This window comes from Porites lutea, chromosome 2 (assembly GCF_958299795.1).
Source record: "Porites lutea chromosome 2, jaPorLute2.1, whole genome shotgun sequence".
NCBI classification, from domain to species: domain Eukaryota; kingdom Metazoa; phylum Cnidaria; class Anthozoa; order Scleractinia; family Poritidae; genus Porites; species Porites lutea.
Window position 1 is genome coordinate 40,870,588 of NC_133202.1, and position 22,366 is coordinate 40,892,953.

The 22,366-nt window shown below is 39.7% G+C and overlaps 2 protein-coding genes across 3 annotated transcripts in view; both read right to left on the minus strand.

The window, feature by feature from the left end:
• Positions 1 to 22,366, minus strand: part of LOC140928627 (small ribosomal subunit protein eS24-like) — a 391,602-nt gene that overhangs the window by 228,320 nt on the left and 140,916 nt on the right. The window lies entirely within an intron of this gene.
• Positions 771 to 12,457, minus strand: LOC140928629 (uncharacterized). Its single transcript, XM_073378404.1, has 7 exons — positions 12,242 to 12,457; positions 11,708 to 11,863; positions 11,399 to 11,585; positions 10,582 to 10,822; positions 6,194 to 6,442; positions 5,192 to 5,325; positions 771 to 4,504 (listed from the first exon to the last, which is right to left on the minus strand). The coding sequence occupies exons 1-7, from the start codon at positions 12,415 to 12,417 to the stop codon at positions 3,722 to 3,724; spliced, it is 1,926 nt and encodes a 641-aa protein (XP_073234505.1). The 5' UTR covers positions 12,418 to 12,457; the 3' UTR covers positions 771 to 3,721.

Genomic DNA, 22,366 nt, shown 5'->3' on the forward strand with positions numbered 1-22,366 from the left:
ACAGATCATGCGCGTTCTCCGCGCTTCCTATTTTCCCGCACGTAAAGGAGACCATCAGAGAGACTATTCTGTGTGTGGCTCAGGCTTTGTTTAACCTTAAAGGAGCCCATATTCCAGCACAATATGAAGGCCTTTGTTTCTCTTCAGCTAGATATCCGTTTACGCACAACCTTATGAGGAATATCGTTACAGCAAAAAAGATACTGGCTCTTGGATAGACCAAAATCTGCAACTTCGCCCCCCCCCCGGCGAGGAGTGACTCCAACTTCTACCCCATTTTGTGAAAAAGGAGCCCTGGGAACGAGGTTGGAGTACCCTCTTACTTTCAAATGGGAACCCCCGTCCCTCCCCTCCCAAGAGCGAGGGAATCATAACACATGTAGAGTAGTTACTCAAGTGTGAGTAATGGTTGGGATAGTCATCAGTAACCAACGCGGTTTCGCGCAGGCTGTAACGTGAACAAGCACATAGAATACAAGCTTCACAATAATCTAATCGCAAAAAAAATTGTCTTGTTGAAAAACTGTTATGACATTTCAGTCACTTCAACTGAGTAGACATGTTTAAATTCATGAGTGTAGCGGTCATTGACTATTGTACTGGCCCAAAATGCTTTTTCACTATTACATCACTACAAGCAACAACCTTTCTCACATACAAAATCAAAAGATGAGATTAAGAACTCAAAATCGCTCAAAATAATATTTCTGAGGCAAATGGCACCAATTCACAGAGGGTAAGGAAAGAAAGCATTTATTTAGCGTTGATCCATATACATATTTAGCGGATATATGGCCCGGAGGGGGTACTCCCTATAATGTACTGGGAGGCTCCGCCCGAAAGGAGTACCTTTTTCTGGCTTCAGCTATATGAAAGAGTAGGGATTTTACTCATTGAAGTATACGAAAGGGTAGGAAAATCTGTCATTTGGGCCTGTGAAGGGGCCCAAAGCTGGCTTACAGATGAATTTTATGGCTTTATAAAGTCCAAAAAACGTTCTACAAGGTATGTGGAAGGGGTACTATCTGTCAATAAAAGGTATACAAAAGGGGTACCTTTTTCGCAAAAAATGGTTTTTAAAAGGGTAAGGGGTTGGACCTCGGGGCGGAGCCTCCCTGTATAAATATTTGTTGAGTACCCCCACCCCCCGGAATATATGGCTACAGTTAGAGCAAACAGTAAATTCAATATATTCACTGTATAATGGTTTATACACATAGTAGATTGTGTGGGTACCCTGTGGTTCTTTTCATCAAGGTAGCCAACATAGCATAACATAATATAATATAATGCCTTATCAATGTTCGCGTGTAATATCTAAAAAAAGTGGAGTTTGGCCCTATACTGACCTATTAACATTTTCCTAAATAAAATGATAAAATACATGTGAGCTAAATACAAAAAGATGTATTAGTATAATCAAAATCAAATAGAACGTTTCTAAACCGACCAAGATATATACAAAATCATTTACAATTCTGGATAACTGAAAGTGTATAACCAGGAGCTCCGTTACGGGCTCCTGGTTATAACTACTTAATAACAAAAGTTGAGCGACTAATAAGTGTTTGGGAAACAGTGACTCGCCGTTTTTCTAAACATGTGATCTACGGGACCGGATCTATTTTAATTTTCAATGTTCTTCTTGATGGAAGAAAGAACTTATATATTCACCATTCGGCCTTTTAGACCTGCGTTTTTTATATCTGAGTGTTACTTTGGTCTATTTAACAAATCGACCACAATTTTCCAGGGTGTACACTCTTATAGAGCATAGAAATGACGTCTTAAAATGTTCAAAACTCAAGTGGAACCACGAGCCGCAAGCGAGTAGTTTCACTGCAAATTTTTTTGAACATTTACTAGCGTCATTTCTATGGTCTATAAGAGTGTAGATCATGGAAAATTACGGTCGATTCGTTTTTTACAATGACATTTATTTTTAGTTTCCTGCGAAGTTTCTCGGAAAATCACGCATGACATGTTACGTCATTTCCATGGTCTATACTCTCATAGACCATAGCTCTCGACCAATCCAGTGCGCGAGGATTCGCTCAGTTATTGTAAAACATAGTTTCTACATGAGAGTCTGGATGGGAGTATTGAACTCTCACCTTAGCTTTCATCTAAATTCTCGGCCATTTTTCAGCCCGTTAGTTAATTTTGATAAATCTCAGTTCTTTTCACTTTTTAATGCCAGATTTTAAATTCTAGTAATTTTTTTAATAATCTCAGCATGAACCTTTGTATCATAGACTTCCCGAAGTTTTTCGAACAACCTGTGATTGTTTTCATTTTCAAGCTTAAAGTGCTACAAAAACGTTTCCATGATAGGCCAAAGACAAAACTCAGGACTTTATTTTCTAGACCGCGCACTGACTCTTGAAAAATCTCGGCAGATATATCTTCATTTCTGTTTAAATCTATGTGTTTTTCGCAGCTCACTGAGATTCGACAAAGATTTCCTCGATGGTCTTCAGCAAAATGGAATGTTTTTAATTAATTCAAAATTGTATTGTTCCAGCTTTAATAATAAATGACGTCATCATAGCGTCACTGCTATCGTTAAAAATTGTGGCCAACTTTATGATTTTATCATTTTATTTCAGTTTCGGTTTATGGCTACTTTTATTAATTAAATTTGGGCTCTTCCAATTAGGCTTTTCCCGATTGTGCTCGTGAAATGCTGAAAAGTTGCTCACTGGAATGTCAAAAAGTTGCAAAAAAATTTGCCACCCAAATTTCTTGATATTTTTTTTGAAACGCTAGTTAAAAGCTTTATTTTTCGTTCTTCACAATAATCGCTAACATGGGTCAAGAAAAATAGCTTGAAACACAGCTTTAAAGAGTTGCTCGCAAATAATTCTCTGAAGTCTAACCACAAGTAGCGCAAGCTCAGAATGAGAGCCCCGAACAACATTATGCTACTTAGCTAATTTATTATTCATTTTCTCTATAATGAAAGCAAAATGTTCATTAAAGTTTTTCTTTTAAGCTTACCTTTAGTATTTTCTTGTGTTTATTTGTGTGCTGTCGTGTTTCAGGCCTTTTAGGACGCCGATAGCTCGTGAACACTACCCTACTAAGCTAATTAATTATTCATACGAACATTTTATAAGAGGTTGTAGGCGAAATATTCTTTGCTCTGTAAATTCGCAGACTGTACACTCCATTTCTATTTTAACTTACCTCTAGCGTTTTCTTGTGTTTATTTATGTGCTGACTGCGTTTCAAGCCTCTTAAGCACGTTTAAATGCCTTTTTTGGCCTGCGAAACATCAAGGTAAAGGTTATATGTGCGTTCAAAAGGTTGATAACCCTTCAAGAAATTATGAAACTATTGACTTTTCGTGCTTAATATTTTCACTAAACCAATATTTTGCTCAAAAATTCCTCAGAAAGGTAAAAGTTGCTCAAGGTTGCTAGAACCGCAAAAAGTTGCTCCAAACGCCAAAAGTTGCTCAAAAGTTACCGAGCACAATCGGGACAGAACTACTGTCAATCAATTCAACAATATGACTTTATGATGACATCAGTCATCACGTCACTGTGACGATCAAATTATACCTTAATGTTGGAACTGATGAGCATAATGTTCTGTGTAGTTTTGGTGGCCGTATCACGAGTAGTTTTAAAGATATAGAGAGGGGCCTCTGAAGCTCCCCTCCCCGGTCCCACGAGACAAAAGAAAAGCCCCGTCTGAGTAAAGTTAATGTGTTTGATCAACGAAACCATGCCCCAGAAGAACTGCGGCTTATTCTCCTTTCTAGCTGCTGTTGACGCTTTAAAATAGGGTGTTGGTCCAAACTGTAATTGGTTAGAAAATCACTATTACTACTTTGTAATTGTAATCGTAAGTTGCTTTTAAGAATCTCACAGATTTTTGCGCTTGCCTCCAGATTTTCTTCCGCCAGAGTAAGATTTTTCTGATCAACATTTTTCTGACATCGTTTTTGTAGTGTGGTGGCAACAATTGGATGATTATCACCCAAAGTATCGCGATGCAACTGCTCTGCTGCTGCCAAGGAATGCTTCCTTTCATTGGACATCTGAAGCTTGCCTTCAGCATCTGCTCGAATAAGTAAAAAGCCAGCCTCTAAGTCACGCCTTTGGTAGCTCTTAGCAATAGCAAGAGCATAGTCAATCTCTTTACAGGCTTTCTCGTAATGGCCCGAAAGAACGCACAGACGACCTTTTTCTCGCTTCAAGAATGCATACTGTTGGTGATCGCTACCAAGAGACTGTTGAATTATTTCATCTGCTTTATTGAGATCTCTTCCCGCCTCTGTGAAGATTTCTTGAATGCCTTCTTCATCCGTGGGCCAGCTAAATTCAAGATTGTCCAATGCTATTTCAGTTTTTGTTCGAAGAAATACAGCATACTCTGGATGGGCCCTATCCTCCTCAGAAAAACCAAGCTCAACCCCTTTAAGATATTCCTTGGCCTTGCTGAAAAGTCCAAGCTTTGAGCACGCGTACGCAATCCTCAGCTTACATTTCCTCACCTGTAACACAGTGTTGTACAATACAATGTCTACCATGAATTTTTCGGGATCGGGATTAATATTTAAAAAATGTGGAGGCCGAAATTTGGGATTTGAGAGGGAAAAGGCAACAGAATTAGGATTGGAACTATGAACGGGACAAGGGATTTGGTGATTTTATGATGTTGTCTTAACGAAAAAAGATCCAGTTTCAAAAGTGAGCTGCATTTTCTTAGGTATCGACAAAAGACCTTTATTTCAACCGAACACACGCTATTTGAGGCATTTTCCCTCTTGTACTGTGTCCAGATGTCTTCAACGATGAGGAAATCCGACGGCGAACCTTAAAGCTTTTAAAAGAGAATGCTCGATCAGGTAGGAATAAACCCATAAAACATGTCGGGAGTTCAGGATTGAGGAAAATATGACAGGAATGGAGGACTCTTTCCAAGCCTTCTCACGTTGCTTTAGATCACGGAAGACAAAACGTCCAACGGCGGAGAGAAATGAAACGGCATTCGCAGAATACCTTAAGCATAGCCACACATTTAATCAATAATGATATGTTTTACGTTAATTTCCTAAAACAAACAAATTGTGGAATCTGATACAAAAGCGTCGGGAAGTGAACGAAATCACCGTTAGCACTACTATAACACGCCCTTAACTTTTCTTAGAGACACATGAGGAAGAAAGTTAATCACATACTTCTCTGTGTTGCATCATGTTTCCAAAAGTTTCCTTGTAGATCTTTAGAGCACTGTTTGCTAAATCAGCACTTTTGACGGTCTCTCCAAGGATTAAACAAGTTTTGCTGAGCCTTTTCAGTGAATTTGCTTTTTCTGCCGAAAAAAAAACGAAAATATTTCTAAACTCTCTCTTTACCACCCCAAAATTTGCACCTATACAACTGATCCCTACCGTTCCTCATTTGTCATTTTAGAAAACTCTCTTTGAAGGGACACCTATCTAAGACATATATTGCGGACCTGTAAGCAATGAGGACAGCAACTGTAACAAAAACGGCCAGACAGCAATAGCAAAACAACAACTTTGCACTAGACGCTTTTTCAAAGTCCTTCGCTTCTCATTTCCAGTTCCGGTAGTTGAACATAAAAAATCTACCGCTCGCGCTTCGCGCTCGTGAAAATTTTGAGCTCGACTTGTCGGCAAGTCTAACTTTGCACGGCTATGACAAGAAACTTCCTAATTTCACTTTTTTATGGAGGACGTTAACACAAGAAAGCGAATTTTATGCTATTTTTTCTCTGAAATTACTATAGATACAGTCCTTGAGGATTCAACCCCAGAAAAATTGGCTAACACTATAGCCGAATGGAACGAGATGGAAAAATTGCTACTACGTGTGAAACAGCGCGAATTAACTTTCTTGGTTATAAAGGTTATTAGTTATGTATTGTGTATCCTTACTGCTATCCGGTATAGTACGAAAACTTAATGTATCCGATATGTGACTCTCCACTTAAGAGATCGGCGCGGCGCAGCTTTCGCTCCGTTACATCGCGCCGAAATCACCGTGAATAGAAGCCCTATCCAGTAAGGTTTTCATGCCGGCGTAAAAGCTATCAGGTAAAGTGTGAACAGTAGCCTCAAGAAATGTCATAGGTTTGCATGCTGTCGGGGAATCAATTTTATTTTGTACGTTCATGACACTACGTCTGATTGCATTATTCTCAAGAGGCAAATTACCTTGATGTGAAGGAGAATAGCTGTCCATTATCTTTACCGCTTCTTCCAGAGTTTCTTTTGCTTTTAAAACCTGCCCTTTTTGCAGATAGGCATATCCTAGGTAGTTTAGGTTGGCGGCAATAATTCGATGATTTTCCCCATGAATTTCTTTGTAAATCCTCAGTGCCCAGTTTAGATGTCTTTCTGCAATCTCCACATTCCCCGTATCGATTTGTGCCTGGCCAAGGTTCAACAGTGCGATGGCTATAACTTTTCACAAGAAACAAAGAAGATAAGGCAGTGGAACCATCTTACACGCTTTATTAGCTTAACAGCAAGCTCTCTAATTAGAGACCACAAGAGGAGAAGGTCAGAGAAAATGGAAAATTTTGCGATCCGGTAGTACTAAAACACGGAATCCGGAATCTTTAACTTCGACTCGCCGTTATGGAAACCTAAGAAAAGTCCCCCCTTTTCTCATGAAATGCCAGATATTTTTAGGATTTGTCTTCGATATAAAGTGAACCAACTTTCTTGAGTAATATTTATATCTCACCAATCACAAAAAAGCTGGAAAAAGACATTTGTCGAGTTTTTTCAACTTTGTTCCTTTTTCTTCAAAATAAAAAAAAGTCGACTTTTTTCCCCTTTCTTTGTTTGGTCTTTTTGGCGGACAGTTGTCAAATAAAGGCGGGTATCCCAATCTTCGGTTTTCTCGACTGAAAGCTGTCAAAAATGACAGGTAATTGTGAGCAATGAATTGTGACGTTGATTTACATGTGTTTATATGTAGTTGCACACTTTGCGTTCCGGCAATGTTTCAAGATGTAGGAAGTTTAGGTCAAGATTAAGATTGACGAGAAATAAAAGAAGGGGTAAAACTTATAAGTCTTTGTAATGATAACAGGACTGAGTGGAGTCCAATTCGGTCTGTAATCATACGAGTGATTAACAAAATCGGACGACCGCGTAGCGGGAGTCCGATTTGTTTAATCACGAGTATGATTACAGACCGAATTGGACGACACGAAGTTCTGTTACCAATTAATCATAACTTTAACAAAATTTGTGATATAATAGGCTATTTTTTAAATCAAAACACAACAAATGCAAAATTTTGTTTTGCTTGCAGTGAAAAAAAAAAGCCATTTAAGCGCGCGTGTGATGGCGCGTACTGTCCAATTACTTAGGCATGACGCGTACTGTCCTATTAAACTGTCCAATTAAGGCTGAAATCAGGGCAATTGATAGCCAATCAGATTTGACAATTTTGTTATAGTTATGATTAAACTCTAAACAACGTTGCGCTGGCCATGATATTTAGGCCCGTCCTAAACCAGGAAATGTACGTACATTTCCTTCTAAGAAGGGGAGATAATTCTCTTATACTGGCTTTTAGCCGTCGAGGACTTTGAGAGGACGTACTTAGTCAACGGCGAACGAATGACTGCGAACTCAGTTAGCTTAGTAGTGGCCGCAACATAATGCAGTCTACAGCGCTTGGTGTACCTCTTTTAAAAGTGGACAAAATCCTAGGGTTGACTTTTTTCAGGCAATAAAGACTTCGAAGAATTGAAAACGGCGTTTTTCCATTTACTGTAGTTGAGTTTTGTGGTCGCTGGATTGTTCACAACTCCCGTCTATTCGCCTGGAAGAGACCGTTTCGTGCACTCAGCGTTTCCTAACAAGAACAAATTGGCCCAAAAACGAAGTTTATTTATGACAAACAAATTTGAAAGCAAATGTTTCCAGAAATTCTACGTTTCAAGTAAATAGGAGAAAGAATGCTACATGAAGATAACGTCTTACCTCGAGGAACCGAATCGCTATTTTTGTCAGCACTTCATGCGAAGAACGACACAACAAACCTTTTCGGTTATAAATTTGGCGAGTCAACAGAAAACAACAAAGCTCTTCTTTTCTTCTCAGGTAAGAAAACAATTCAAACTTTCAGCGGTTCCATGTAAGTCATTACGCTGTTGTTTGCGAAGTGATAAGCTTGTGAATTGCCATATTTTAAAATTCTACAAAGATCTATTTTTAAACTTTCGCATGTCTCGCTGACCTAATCTGTCAATCAAATCGTGTTTTTTAATGGTTTCCTCTCTGATTTTGCGGAGATCATTTCGTGTGTGTATACTAAAACAATTATTCTTTTCAATCTCGGTGAATAGTGCCTTTAGGAATATTTACCTCGCCACTTCGTGGCTCGGTAAATATTTATTCAACTCTTTTGAGCCCTCACTACTCCTGGTCAGTGACACAGATCATTGCTTGTTAAAAACATGGCGGCAGCGGCTAGAATGCCCGCTACGGAAATAGAAGCTTATGAAGATGACACAAGGCTCCACTTCGATATGGAGTCTGACTTTTCAAGGTTTCTTGACTCGGTTCTTAAAAGAACTGACCAGATTTCCCAGACGAAAGTGGATGAGGAAATTGTGGAGCAGCACATTGTCGTTGTCGATCAAACGGTGCGTTTGCTTCGTATACTCAGGTATACCCCGAGACAGCAGTTCGAGTATTAACGCCTATGACCAAGAAACCTTAGATAATCTCTCATCAGCGTTCAGTGATGTCTTATCAGCCCTGCAGCAATGTTTAGCCAGAGCAGCCGTGTCTCCCAACACAATTGTATGGGTATAATTGTATGAGAGATTATCTAATATAAGGTGTCTTTGTCATAGGCGTTAATATTCGAGCTGCTGTCTCGGGGTATACCTGGGTATACGAAGCAAACGCACTGTTTGATCGACAAAGACAATATGCTGCTCCACAATTTCCTCATCCACTTTCGTCTGGGAAATCTGGTAAGTTCTTTGAACAACCGAGTCAAGAAACCTTGGAAAGTCAGACTCCACATCGAAGTGGAGTCCTGTGTCATCTTCATGAGCTTCTATTTCCGTAGCGGGCAATCTAGCCGCTGCCGCCATGTTTTTAACAAGCAATGATCTGTGTCACTGACCAGAAGTAGTGAGGGCTCAAAAGAGTTGAATGAATAGTTGAATGTTGAATGAATAGTTGAATGTTTTAAAAATTTAAAGTTGAATGTTGAATAAATGGTTGAAATTGTTGAATAGATAATTGAATGGGTGAATAAAGAATTGAATATAAAATGAATAGTTGAATGTTGAAGGCGAAGTTGAATATTGAATAACGCGTTGAATGTTGAATATCAGTTGAATATTAAACGCATGGTTGAACACATAATACAAAACTACATATAAATTAAAGGAATTGAATATTGCTACATTTGGCTTGCCATACACGACCGTCCGATTCTTGATTTCAGCGATTCCAAAACAACATTTGCACGACTAATTAGGCAGAATTACTGGATTTTCCAATTATCAAATAAAATAGCTAAGATACATATCGAAAATTGAACCAGAAAAAGATTTGAAGGTGAAAAAATAAAATAAAAATACACCGACATCTTTGCCAGCTATAATTTAAGAGGCATGACACATTACTGATTTTTTTTTTTGACTTCCACGTTATCGTATTTACACGAAGTAGCCGAGTATGAATGAAAACTTGAGCTTCTTGTCGTAAATTGCCCAAAAACAGATATGCAAGAAAAAAAAAACAGAAAAAGGAAATCGTTCCCTACAGTGATGCGTGTACAATGCGACTACTGAGATATTTATAGTTGTCTTCTTTTCCCACGATATCGCATTTCAAAGCAGCTTCGCTGACGTGTTAATGTTCACAAACAACCATGGAACGTTAAATTCATATTTTGAAAAGTTTGATTGGAATTTCGATACGTTTATCTTAAAAAGCCATTCGGGTTTCACTTAGCGCCTCGTGAAGTAGTCCACAGAAATATTTAATCAACTGTCAAGCATATGCAAACTTCGAGTCTCAAATCCGTGATTGGGAACGTTTAACGGTATTTTCTTAGCAGCTACCTCAAGAGCCTTGAATACCTGAAAATTCTTCAAGGCCGTTGACTGAATTTCTTCAGTTCTAATACCGAAGCAGCACAAGACTTTCGAAATGAAGTAGATGTAAAACGAGCAAAAAGTTTTGGTTGGATCAAAGAGCATGCACTGTGAGGCCCAAATAGTCAGATTGGCTAATCCTGCGCAGAGTTTCCAAGAGCTTACGCATTCCCAAACCCGTAAGCACCGGGGTCGAGAATGAAAGGACCTACTACAAATATGCCCGCATGCGTACCAGAAAATCATCCGCTGATCATTACTAAGACATCCGATAAGATAAGTATCAATCAGAACTGGCAGGTAAATGGTTCTTACCCAGACCTCTATGTGCAAGGGACGTCGGGACGGCGAAAGTTAGCGTAAGTTTGTTTCCAGTCATTCGCCTCTTCTCTCGTCAGTCTCATATCGCCTATGAAGATGGGTGGGTGGGTTAAGTATCACCTAGAACTGGCGAGCACTTACCAGGGTGACTTTTCGTGCCATGGTGTTTATCTGTGATTTCTTTCGCCCTCTCTGCATAAACCAAACTGGTTTTTAAATCTCCTTTATGGCGGTAAACGACACTCAGCTTTGATAGTATAATAGCGCTGTAAATATCGTTGTTTCCAAACATTTTTTTGGCTTCCGTCAACGAATCGATGCTCTCGTCAAGTTTCCCCAAGTTTCTTTGAACCGAAGATAGACGACTAAGAGTTTCACCCATCTGTAAACAATGCGTCTGGGTTAATATAAAGCTACTCTTGTAATTCTGGTATTTCAAGTAAAATACGAAGAGGATGACATGCGGAAGAAACCAAACATCTTTGAGGTCGCCTAAAATAATGATTTATTTTGATTCACTATCAAGAGATCGAACAAGATTTCCCACCATCTTAAAGAAACCCTCAGTAAAATTCCTACCATTCGAAGGTGTATAGGCCACTACAACATAAATAGCTTTACTGGTAAGCTTGAAATAATAATGATAATAAATAATGATAATAATAATAATAACAATTATTATTATTATTATTATTATTATTATTATTATTATTATTATTATTATTATTATTATTATTATTATTAATTCTATACCTTGCGGGATAGTAGGATACATAAAAATGAGTTTGAACAACTTGAAAAATACCAGGATGAAAGAGTGAAATTAGAAGCATGTGGGGTGATAGAATCTCATGATAATCAATGTCTGGCTAAAGTAACATTTTGCTGGTGATCTGTCTTTGATCTGAATGTGTCCATGCATGTTAAAAAATTGAGCACAACGATGTAAAACTATTACCCTTAGCTTGCTGGGCGAATCAACCGATCTGGCAATCTTGAGAGCGTCTTTCAGGTATTTTTCCGCCTGCACATACCAACCCAAGTAACGATACGACGATCCCAGTGTACTCAGGCTGTAGCCATACTCTTGCCTGAACTCGTAACCGCCTTCAAAATGGATATCAACAGCTCTCTTTGCGAAGTCACTACAAAGGAAATAATGCTTATATCAAGTCATTAACTTCTATTGTGAGGTTAGACTCAAAACAAAGAACCCGAACTCTATTACGTAGGTGAATAATACGAGACATACAATTATGACACTCACATAGCCTCGTTGTGTTTTCCCAGTTCGTTCAAGACATTTGCAAGACTTCTTAAGGTGAAAGCAACTTGATGGTCAGCTTTTCCCTTGCAATACTGTTCTTTTCCTTTCAGTGCTCTTTTAAGATACCGCTCCCCTCTTGAAGGGTCCCCAAGATTGCTTTAAAGAACAAGTTCAAACTAACATGAGAATTTGAATTTATGCCAAGTACTTAAGTCTAATTTATGAAAAACCAGTTCCACTCCTTATCACCTTTTTTACGGCCTTCAATCATCCTCTAAACCTATTTTTGTTCAATGCCTTTAACGTTTTGTTTAGCAATCAATGAATGAGGCTGAGTAGGATCGGATATGAAGAATTATGCAGATCGAGGAGTGTGTGTGCGATCTGTCTGTGCCTAAAAGAAACCCAGCTGTTTGAAGCCATGAGTCCGTGGAAAAACCTTCACTCCTTCAGAACGGTGTCACATTACAATAGCTTATAAGACACCTTAAGTGCTGCGGGCTAATCACAGTATTATGACTAAACCTACTATACCTGTTTCTGTACGCCTCTCCAAGAAAGTGAAGCATATTTGCTTTGTCCAGAAGAATATTCTCTGGACCGCTGTGGTCTTTGTAACCACGCAAAGCAATCTCCAGATTTTTTCTCGCTTCCTCAGATTCACCAAGAAAGAGCAACATTTCTCCTAGGCATGCGTGTCCATCAGCCATGACCAGTTGATTTTTCTCGAGTTCACTTTCTGGTATCAGTTTATGGCCCATCTGTGAAATTAAGTTGTAAAATAACGAATCGTAGACTAACTGAAGAAATGCGTATCTTTTTAAATCAGCTTGAGCTACTGTAGGACCGCGCCTTACCGCCACCTCGTTAATATGGTCACCTTGTTATTACGGCCGCTTTTTTTCGGCCCGCGAAACGGCCATACATTTTCTTTAAAAAAACCGTTAATGCGATCACCCGTTAATACGGCCAACGACCACATTTTAAAATCCCAAACTTTAGACTCTGTTATAATTTCACCCCGTTAATTCGGCCACTTGTTCCAAATTTAGCAAATTAAAACGCCCGTGACATGTCGATTTCATTGACCTACATGTAGTCAGCTGAGCCTGTTCTTGTTTTGGTTTAAGACTACAGTGCGTTTTGAAAATTTTAGGTTTGAAATATATTTTCGTTTTAGACGAATTCAAACATACAGAATTTTTTACTTCTTAGTACGGAGGTTATTTGCTAAACACCAAACTTTAAGTTCCTAGTGTTGGATTCTCAGTAGCCGGTCTAGATCGCGCTAAATTTGACTTTTGTCAGTTTCAAAGTTTTTTCTTTATTGTTGTCATAATAATACCGATTTTACTAAAACCTACATTTTGACCAATTCCAATCTATAGTCATCACTGGTGAAAATTTTATAGCGATCAGACAAGGATAAAATCGGCACTTTTAAAGCGATTGAAAAGTATCGGTATGGTCTCTGAAAAACTGTATCGAAACACCTTAATAGTTTTAAAACAATAAGTTATTCAGAAGAAATTGTGGCAATCTGTGGAAGGCCTTTGAAAGATTTATTTAGAGTAAATGACAAGTTTGTTAGTTACCTCCAATGCCTCTTTCAAATGTGGTAATATTTTGGGTAACATGATGAAGTCCTGATCTCTGCTCTGTTGCAGGGCATCTTTAAAATTGCTGCTTAGGCATTTAATTGCCTGAAGGACATCACTTGATGTCAATGTCGGTGGGATAACCTTGATTGCCTTGTTTCCATTTGGAATCCACTGGTTTACGAGCTGCCGAAAAAAGCCAGACCAGTTTTCCTCTGAAATTTTGAAACACAGCATAAAATCGCGACGGGTTTAGTAAAAAAAGGTTGTTGTTTTGTTTTGTTTTTTAATTTTTGCGTTAAGGTTTATAAAATGACTGATCTTGAATACTTAACCCTACAAAATAGGGAAGTGTCAGCGCGTAAGAAAGTTACTAGTAAGAAAACTAGATACATGCTCAATTAGGGACAAGAGGGCTCATGACAATCACGTTAATTAGTTCCTTTTGGCGATCGACCATTGACAATTCAAGCCCTCAAATATACATCATATCTGGCGATCAGGAATTATAAGACTACAAGGAAGATACAGGACCAATACAGACGACGATCAAATAGTATCCCATGATGTATTTTTCCGGAAGCATCACACAATATCGCAGTCATTGCAGATTCCATCGTGAAATATGGTCGTTTTCTCGTCGGCTTTTTTCTCATTCGATTTCCAGTAAAAGTAAAAAAAATGCATTATTTCGTTATTTGAAATGATTTCTCTGATTTTCAATGGCTTAAGAGCGAAGTTTCCACATACAAACATTTATTTTCATGGTTTCTATTAGTCTTCCCATCACAGAGTGTTCAGTGACCAAGAACAAAGTCATGAATATTCAGGATTTTTCGGAATATATGACGAAATCTTCCAAATGTGACCTCACGCCAGCAAAATGAAGTCCTGAATATTGTACAAGCTAAGTACCCAGAAGTACCCACATTTTGAAGACTTTTTTATCGACCAAAGATGGCTGAAATTTCGAATCTTTTATCACATTTCAAAGCCATGTGTGATAATATATGGGTAAAGTCAGCTGAAGGCTACAATCTGTTGGGCGCTGTCGAGAGCGCTTTATGCTGAAGCAATCACTTTGTATTTTCAAAGTGGTTAGTTTTAAAAGGAATGTGACTATGATTATTTTAATTCGAAAAAGGAACGGTGACTTTAAGGTGGCCCGGTCCTATTTATATGCGTGTTGGTTATGTTTTTGATTCGCGTTTTTCAGAATGAAAGATTCAACCGATTTCTACGATTTTTGGCATCCTTAACAAATAATGATGGAACTTCAAGAAAATGTTATTTATCTTCTTATGGGTATAAAAACTTTTGAGATATCAGCATATATTTAAAACCTCATTTTTACGAAAAATGAAAATAACTTCGAAATCCCACGACTGATTTTTCCCTTACTTCAGCAAATAAGCCACAGAGCTCTCTAGTTTTATGTCTGCAAGTTTGAAGGCAATCGTGACCGTAGAAATCGCTCCACAAAATGTTGGTCAAATTTAATGCTAAAATGATAGGCTAACAGATTTGTGAACGTAAACGCACAAATAGCGAAAGAGAGCTGACAAACTACCTCTTAACTGAAACGTTGTTCTTACCCAAAGCATTGTTGGAAGAAAATGAGTAATCGGACAACTACGGCGAACACAGTTAGCGCTTTAATACAACCAACTTTCTACTACATGCGCGTTGAAATTAAATATACTCTATTTATCCAACTTACTCTGCATTTGTCCGTTCATTTTCGACAAAATATCAAGAAAACAAAACACAGCATCTGCAGAAACCACTTGGCAGTTTTTAGCTTCAAAGGTTCTCGTTCTGAGGCGAAATAAGCCCGCTAGTTCGAGAACACCTCGCCATTCAATTTTCAGCTGCAATGAAAACCCTCTCGCACGATAATATATTCAAGATCTCTGACTTTCCTATCACATGCTCACGAGCAGTATGCCACTTGGGACGCCTCTATACTTTGACTTTTAAATAATAAGTATTTACCGTCAGCCAGGTTAAGTGTGACGTCAAGAAAGTTTACTACTTTCTTATTGGCCGCGATAGTGATCTTCAGACCGTACTTGGCGAAAATGCTACACAATTCCCTCTTAATAAGCTCGGCCTGCCGAGGTGATGCCTTGGTTACGCCTAGACCGTCATCTCTGTACAAGCCAAAGTTACATGCGTTACCGAACCTTTCTTTGATGTTGTGGAGGAGGTAAGTGCCGAAGAGTTCGCATGATTCGGCGCCATCGAAACTGCCCATGGTCACATCGAAGAGGTTTGATGACGTTCTCTTGCTCTAGTCCTTCTACTGAGCACTCTGCCGATAGCCGTGCATATACATCAACTGGTATAACCAACACGCATATAAATAGGAACGGGCCACCTTAAATGGTGTGTTTCAGTGTGATAGGAACCAAAAGAAAGGTGCCACGCAGCATGCAAAACGGCACAACGTAAACAAGCCTGTTCAGAATTTGAAAAAGAAACATCAGAAACTTTATTTATTCAAAAGAACAGATCAGTATTCTGGCCAGGAAATTTCCTTGAAGATTGCTTGAGTCAGTACCGGGCAGATTGTGCTTCAGAGGATTGTTTGTCGCATCGATAGGTTAAATTTTATTTGTAACTGCCGTAAACTGAGCTCCTGTGAGCGCGATGCTGTAATAAATTTCTCCTTTGGTAATTAGCTTCACAGCGTGGCGGCTGTTTTGTTGGAACCACTTTTTAGATCAGTCATGGTTTTGGTTCCCCTCAGGCCTTTGTTCTCCTAGTGAACCTAGCGAAGCTTATCAGTTGCCGAGTCTTATACTTTGTCTTTACAGTGCGACCAAGCGCACAAGCAGTTCTCGACAGATCAGTGAAACACATGTAAAACCCTTCTTAGTCAAAGTAACGCTGAAATTCTCCTTTAAAGCACAGTGAAGATAAGCCAACTCGATAATCTCAAAAGCAGAAGCTGCTGAACCGAAACGTGTTTGGAAACCATCCACATCGAGCACTGCGATGTTCATTTTGCGCGTGCTGAAGATTACTGATCATGATATGTCACGTACACAGTGATAATATAACATGAAACGGGGTACATCATGAGATACTATTCGATCGTCGTCTGGGACCAATAGCTTAGGTCGCAGCTAGCGCAGTGGCACAAAATTCCTCAGTAGGCTCGGTAACACAAGCAGCTCATCATCTGATGCACGGATCGAAGGACATCCTCACCGGCATTCGTTCGCAGACGCAGATCCCAACGAAATCGACCCTCGCTGAAAAAAAAAAAGGAAAAACTAGATACTCCCCCGTTTCAGGTGTTTCCAGGTCTCAAACGATGTCGATGCCGGGACTGATCGAATCTCCGGACGACGCGCCACTAAAAACCTCAGGCCGGGAGCAAAATGAATTCGACCAAACTACCACCAAGCTGGAGACCATAAATTAGAATGCCCGCTGTAATTGACGAGATGTATCAAATAGCAGGAGAGTTACTGCTCAACACTTCAGATAGCCAAATCAGTGTACTAGCTTCGCAGACCATGATGATGCAAAACGTAACAAAATTTTACAACCGCCACAAAAAACTAGGCAGGGAAGCCAGTGCACTGTCCAGCGGCTTTTGGAACATGGGACTGAGAGATGAAGCTTAGAGAGATTAGAGCTCACCTCTGATTGAATTCCGGTAGATAGATTACATGACAAGAGACCCCGAAATTTTAAATCGAAGCGACAAAGAAAGCAAGGTCTACTATAAACAGTGAACAAAATGGCTGCTCTGTGGACTAGATCGTGAGGGACCACGATCCAAGTGAGTGGTCACCTTCAGGTAATATATGCACATTTTATGGGCTCCATTTCACGACAATATTGATGTAGAGGAAATGGAAAGGGTAAAGAGAAACAGAAAAAGAACAGCTCAGACTTTGTTACAGCCCGGTAGCCCACGCAGGGGTAGTGTGCCACTGTCGACGTTTTAAACAAACGTTTAAAGGGGAACATGAAAGCACACTCACATACATACCCACTACTAACATCTTCGATAAGACCAAATCCCAGAAACTACAGAGTTCACTTGACCATAAGGTGTGACCGCAACCCACTGACGCCGAGATGATTGCCTTCACTCAAAGGGAGACAGTACCTATTCAAATCGAGCGGATTGACGACTGTTCCAATTCGATCAACTCTAGGAAAACTTGGACGTTTATTAATTTGTTATTGGGGAAAAATAACTAACTGAATGTGGACAAGCTATCGTTTAATGAAAATGTAGTGTCGGTTTGAAATTTTAAACGTCTATTTATTATAAAACTTGCTGTAGAACGTGATGATGAGCGCTTAGATAATACCAGTAACTGATGAAATTGACCAATCCTCGCATGTGCACTTCAAATTCTGCCAATAACTTTTCCATAGTGTTATCTCAACCTATTTCATCTTAAATCTGTGCCTTAAGAAAGGCATTTATAAAGATGACTGGAAGGTCCTAAGTGTATAACCAATTTTTAAATCCGGAGACACTCGGAAATGTGAGAACTATCTGTACATTTTTATATTACCAATAGTGAGCAAGGCATTTGAAAAAGACGTTTCTCTTCACCGTTTATAGCTACCCGACGGAAAAAAAACTCCATATTGTTAAATTTCAATCAGGATTCTGCCCGAATCACTCGACAGTAACGAACCTTGTCCAAATGTGCGATGCTGACTACAGAATATGGATAATGTAGAATTGAATGGTGTCGACGTATTTCCAAATGTTAAATGGACGTTTGACTTCATTAATCACACCATCTTGCTAAACAAGACGAATCAACGTCTTGGTTTCAGTGATACAGAGGTCGAATGGTTTGAATCGCACATGACAAAATTTAATAGGCGAAAGCAATGCATTATCAATGACAAGCTACCACCTAAGAAAATGAGCACTTGCGGGATTAAGCTCGCAGAACTGATGAATTGCGCCTTGAAGAATTAAACGGAGAAAGAAAGCAGGAATATGACTAGCATTGTGACATAGAGTTTGTTACATGCAATGTAAGTAACGAGGGAAGACCTGATCCACCACGAAGAGCTCTATCAGACTCAGCATGACTCAGTATGACTCAGTTTTCTAAGCTAAAAGGAACTTTAGAACGTTCGAGAACTTGAGCAGGTGATGTTTTATGCATCGATACGTGGAGTTTTGTTATCGTTATTACTTAAACCAAATTGACACATACAAATTTCCTTTCACACACCCTCAAATGGGAGAAATCTATGTATTGTTAATAGCTTTGTGCGCCCAGCAATAAATATTAGCTCGATAAGTGGCTGCCAATAGTGGGCTGAACATGACGAGCTACTCACGTATAATATATTTTTTGCATAGATATTAAAAGGGAAAGGATTTCGGTTGAAGTTATTCAAAAATTAACATAATATATTTTAACAACGTTTAATTATTAGCCTTTTTTCTTTTCTTACCCCATGGCGCTTGTTTTTGATCGATTAGTATGTTTCTCAGTGTCTTATGATCCCTCTCATGCATTGTCACCACCTTTACTCCGCCTCTTTCAAAAACATCCACAAAGTGGCTTTGCTTTACGGTCTCTTCAACGTCTTCAAAACACCTCTCTAGACACTGTAAAGGCAAGTAATCGGCCTCCCCTGAACAGCAAGCCAAGAATTTCAAAAGCTGTCGAGTAAAAACATGTATTATTGCACTGTAGATCACAAGGATTTTACATTAAGCGGCTTGTATAGCCGATTTCTCAATAACTTCTGTAACCGCCGGATGAGTGGAAGTTCATGCGTCATACTAATATCTCCGACAAACCTTTAATCAAGGGCGGACTTCATCTTCCTAGACAAGGTAATGACCTCTTATACACAAACGTTGTTCAAACTTTGTCTTTAAAAGTAAATAATTATTAGCCTGCCTCCTTGAATGCCGATTGTTTTGCCGCCCTATGAAAGGCAATCCAAGAAAGTCGGATTCCATGCCATGGATTCCGGATTCCAGGCAGTGGATTCCGGATTCTTTGTCAGTAGACCTTAGATTCTGGATTGCAATCGTTGGTCGATTCCGGATTCCTTGAGCTGTATTCCGGATTCCAAAACCCAAGATTCCGGATTCCGGGATCTTGGTTCCCTTCCTTGGGGTGAGTTTTGACTCTGAGCCTAATAATATTCAGCAATCGAGTTTCTTTCAATCTGTTTCATCTAAGTACGAATCAACTTCGAATTTTCGTCTTACATCGAAGCGTGTATGCTTCAAAATAGCAGCTTCGAACGTTAATAGTTTATCTGCCTACATCGATGAAATCAGAATTTTGCTTGATGATAAATTTTTAGATGTGTTAGCTGTTCAAGAAAGAAAGCTAAATAACTCTGAACAGAGATTCCGAATTTTACATTCCTGGTTTTGATTTAATTAGACATGATAGAATCGGTGAACCTAAGTGATGGCGGTGGTGGTGTGTGTTTCTTTGTTAAATCTAGTATTAATTTTTCTGCTCGCAACGATTGAATCGTAGCCGATCTCGAAAATTTATGTATCGACGTTCGAAAACTCCACTCCAAGCGCCTTATTATTGTCAACTGGTATCGGCCACCCAATTCCCCTGTTAGATTGTGTTCACACCTTAAGAACTTCACCGGAAACTCTATTTAACAAAATTCAATTTCCTCCTGTTGGGTGACATGAAAGCAGATATGGACACAGGCGCTGATATTTATGGTCTCCGTCGTCTAATTAATGAGCCTACCCGTATTACTGATAAATCCTGCCTTCTCTGCCTTACGATGAAACATTCTCATTGCTTAAAGCCTCTTAGCGTGCTTGATGATGAAAATTTAACGTGGGAAAACCATGTTGACGCTATATCAAAGAAAATCGCGTCTGATATTGGTGCTGTAAAACGCTTCAATCATTGTTTGCCCCTGCCCCCTTGCATGCTGTCTAGTTGCGTGGGGAACTGGGGCGAGTTTCAGATTTGAACTAATCGATAAACTGACACCACCATATAAAAGGTCCTGTTGAGATTGGTTATTTGACCAAGTTTGGTGCTCTAAGGTTGAACAGGGATCAAGTTCTGACTTTTGAAACATGGTTAAAGATCCATACAAACGTCTGTAGTTGTTCGCCGGGGTTATTGGTCAATCATTAGTCCAGAAGATTTATAAGAACATCAACAATTTAATCTCATCTCGCTTGTGTACAAAATGGTGCTGAACTGACACAAAATACAAAAACCTCGTGCTCTTGGGCGAAAATGCGCGGGCACAAAAAGTGCCACAGGACAACCATTAAGTTCTTCGCAACATCCTCCCCTTCTTGATATGAAATATCAACAAAACTTAAGACAAATACAATGTTTACAGTGAAAGGTCCACGCCTTAAAACAATGCATTTCATTTTTGTAGCGTCATTCAAAGTTCAAAAGCGCTCCAAGGGGCAAAGTTTCACAGCACAGTCTTCCCAACTTGAACTTCGACAACGCGCACTTTGCTGTCTTTTCCGAGGAACACCTTTACAATCCTTCCTGGAGGCCACTTTCCTCTTGGTGTATCCGGGGACATGTAAATAACAACATCTACTTTTAGGTCAACTTAGTCCCTGCGCCACTTTTTCCTTGCACTCAGACTGGGGATCCACTCTTTCAACCATCTGTGCCAAAAATGACGTACAAGTTCCTAGACGCGACGCCACCTCTTTCTTGGATTAGATGACCATGTAAGAAATGATTAGGAGTCAGAGGAGTCAGGTCGGCTGGGTCGCTTGACTGGTAAGTTAGTGGCCTAGGGTTAATTAACCCTTCTGCACCTACGACTGCACTCAAAAGTTCCTCGTCTGTGATGTCTGCAGAGCCAAGGATGGCATAAATGGCCTTTTTCGCAGCTTTGATCATAATTTCATGTACACCACTGAAGTGTGGGACAAGAGGAGGGTTAAAATGCCACTTGACTCCATGACTGGTCGTAGTGTCCTGAATCTTCTAGTGGTCCAATGTTTCCAATTCTTTTAGCTCATTACTCTCACCAACGAAATTAGTGCCATTGTTACACACAATGTCTCTAGGCAAGCCACGTCGGGACACCATACGAAAAAATGCATTCAGAAATGAGTCCGTGTCAAGGCTAAATGATACTTCGAGATGAATGGCTTGGCAGCTCTTTTCCAGCCTGCATTGCTCGCATTTCTTCTTTAAATACATCTTGCTGAGCTTGCCTGATATTTCTTATCTCTGTAATGGAAACTTCGTCAGGTTGTATCGTGCCTTATCTTCGAGTGGTTACCTGGGAAAGGCAGTTCTCTATAAAAAAAAAGTGGTAAACCCAAGCGGAGGTTCTTGTAAGCTTAGTCCAACTGGAGTATCTTTGCGGCTCTAGTCGGTCTTCAGCAGTCAATGAAAGGAACGTCTCTTCGCCTGACCGCTCTTTTGTCTGGCCCAACTTCCGGAGCTCAACATCTGTTTCTCTCTTGTGTTCAATTCTTATTGGAGGCCACCCTGAGGAGTCTTGTTTAAGGAACGGCGGTCCCTTCCACCACCTTTCTTGTTCACTGAGAGTTAAGACAATAAGACCTCTTGTCAGCAAATCAGCTGGATTCTGTTTTGTCGCGACATATCTCCACTGTTCTGGATTTCTCGAGGCCTGGATTTCACCTACACGATTGGCCACGAACAGCTCTGTCAGCGAATCCAGTACATTACATCCATGCTGTCGGACCAAAAGATCCACTCTTTCTTGATGCCAAGTGCTTGGCTGACGGCTTCACTCAGCTTGAGTCCAACAACAGCAGCCATTAATTCTAATCGAGGTATGCTGACAACTTGCAGGGGTGCAACACGTGATTTTGACGCAACAAGGAAACAGCTAACGGTTCCATCCTCATAGAGATATCTGGAGTAGGAAGCGACCCCATACGCTTCTTGAGAGGCATCAACAAAGTGCAAGGTCACTTCTCTCACTGCAGCTGTAGCTCTTAGACATGGAATCTGTATGCTCTTCAGTGCCGGAAGTTCCTCAAACCACCTCGAAGCCTTACTCGAGAGTTCCTTGTTCACTGGTTCCTCCGAGGACACACCGC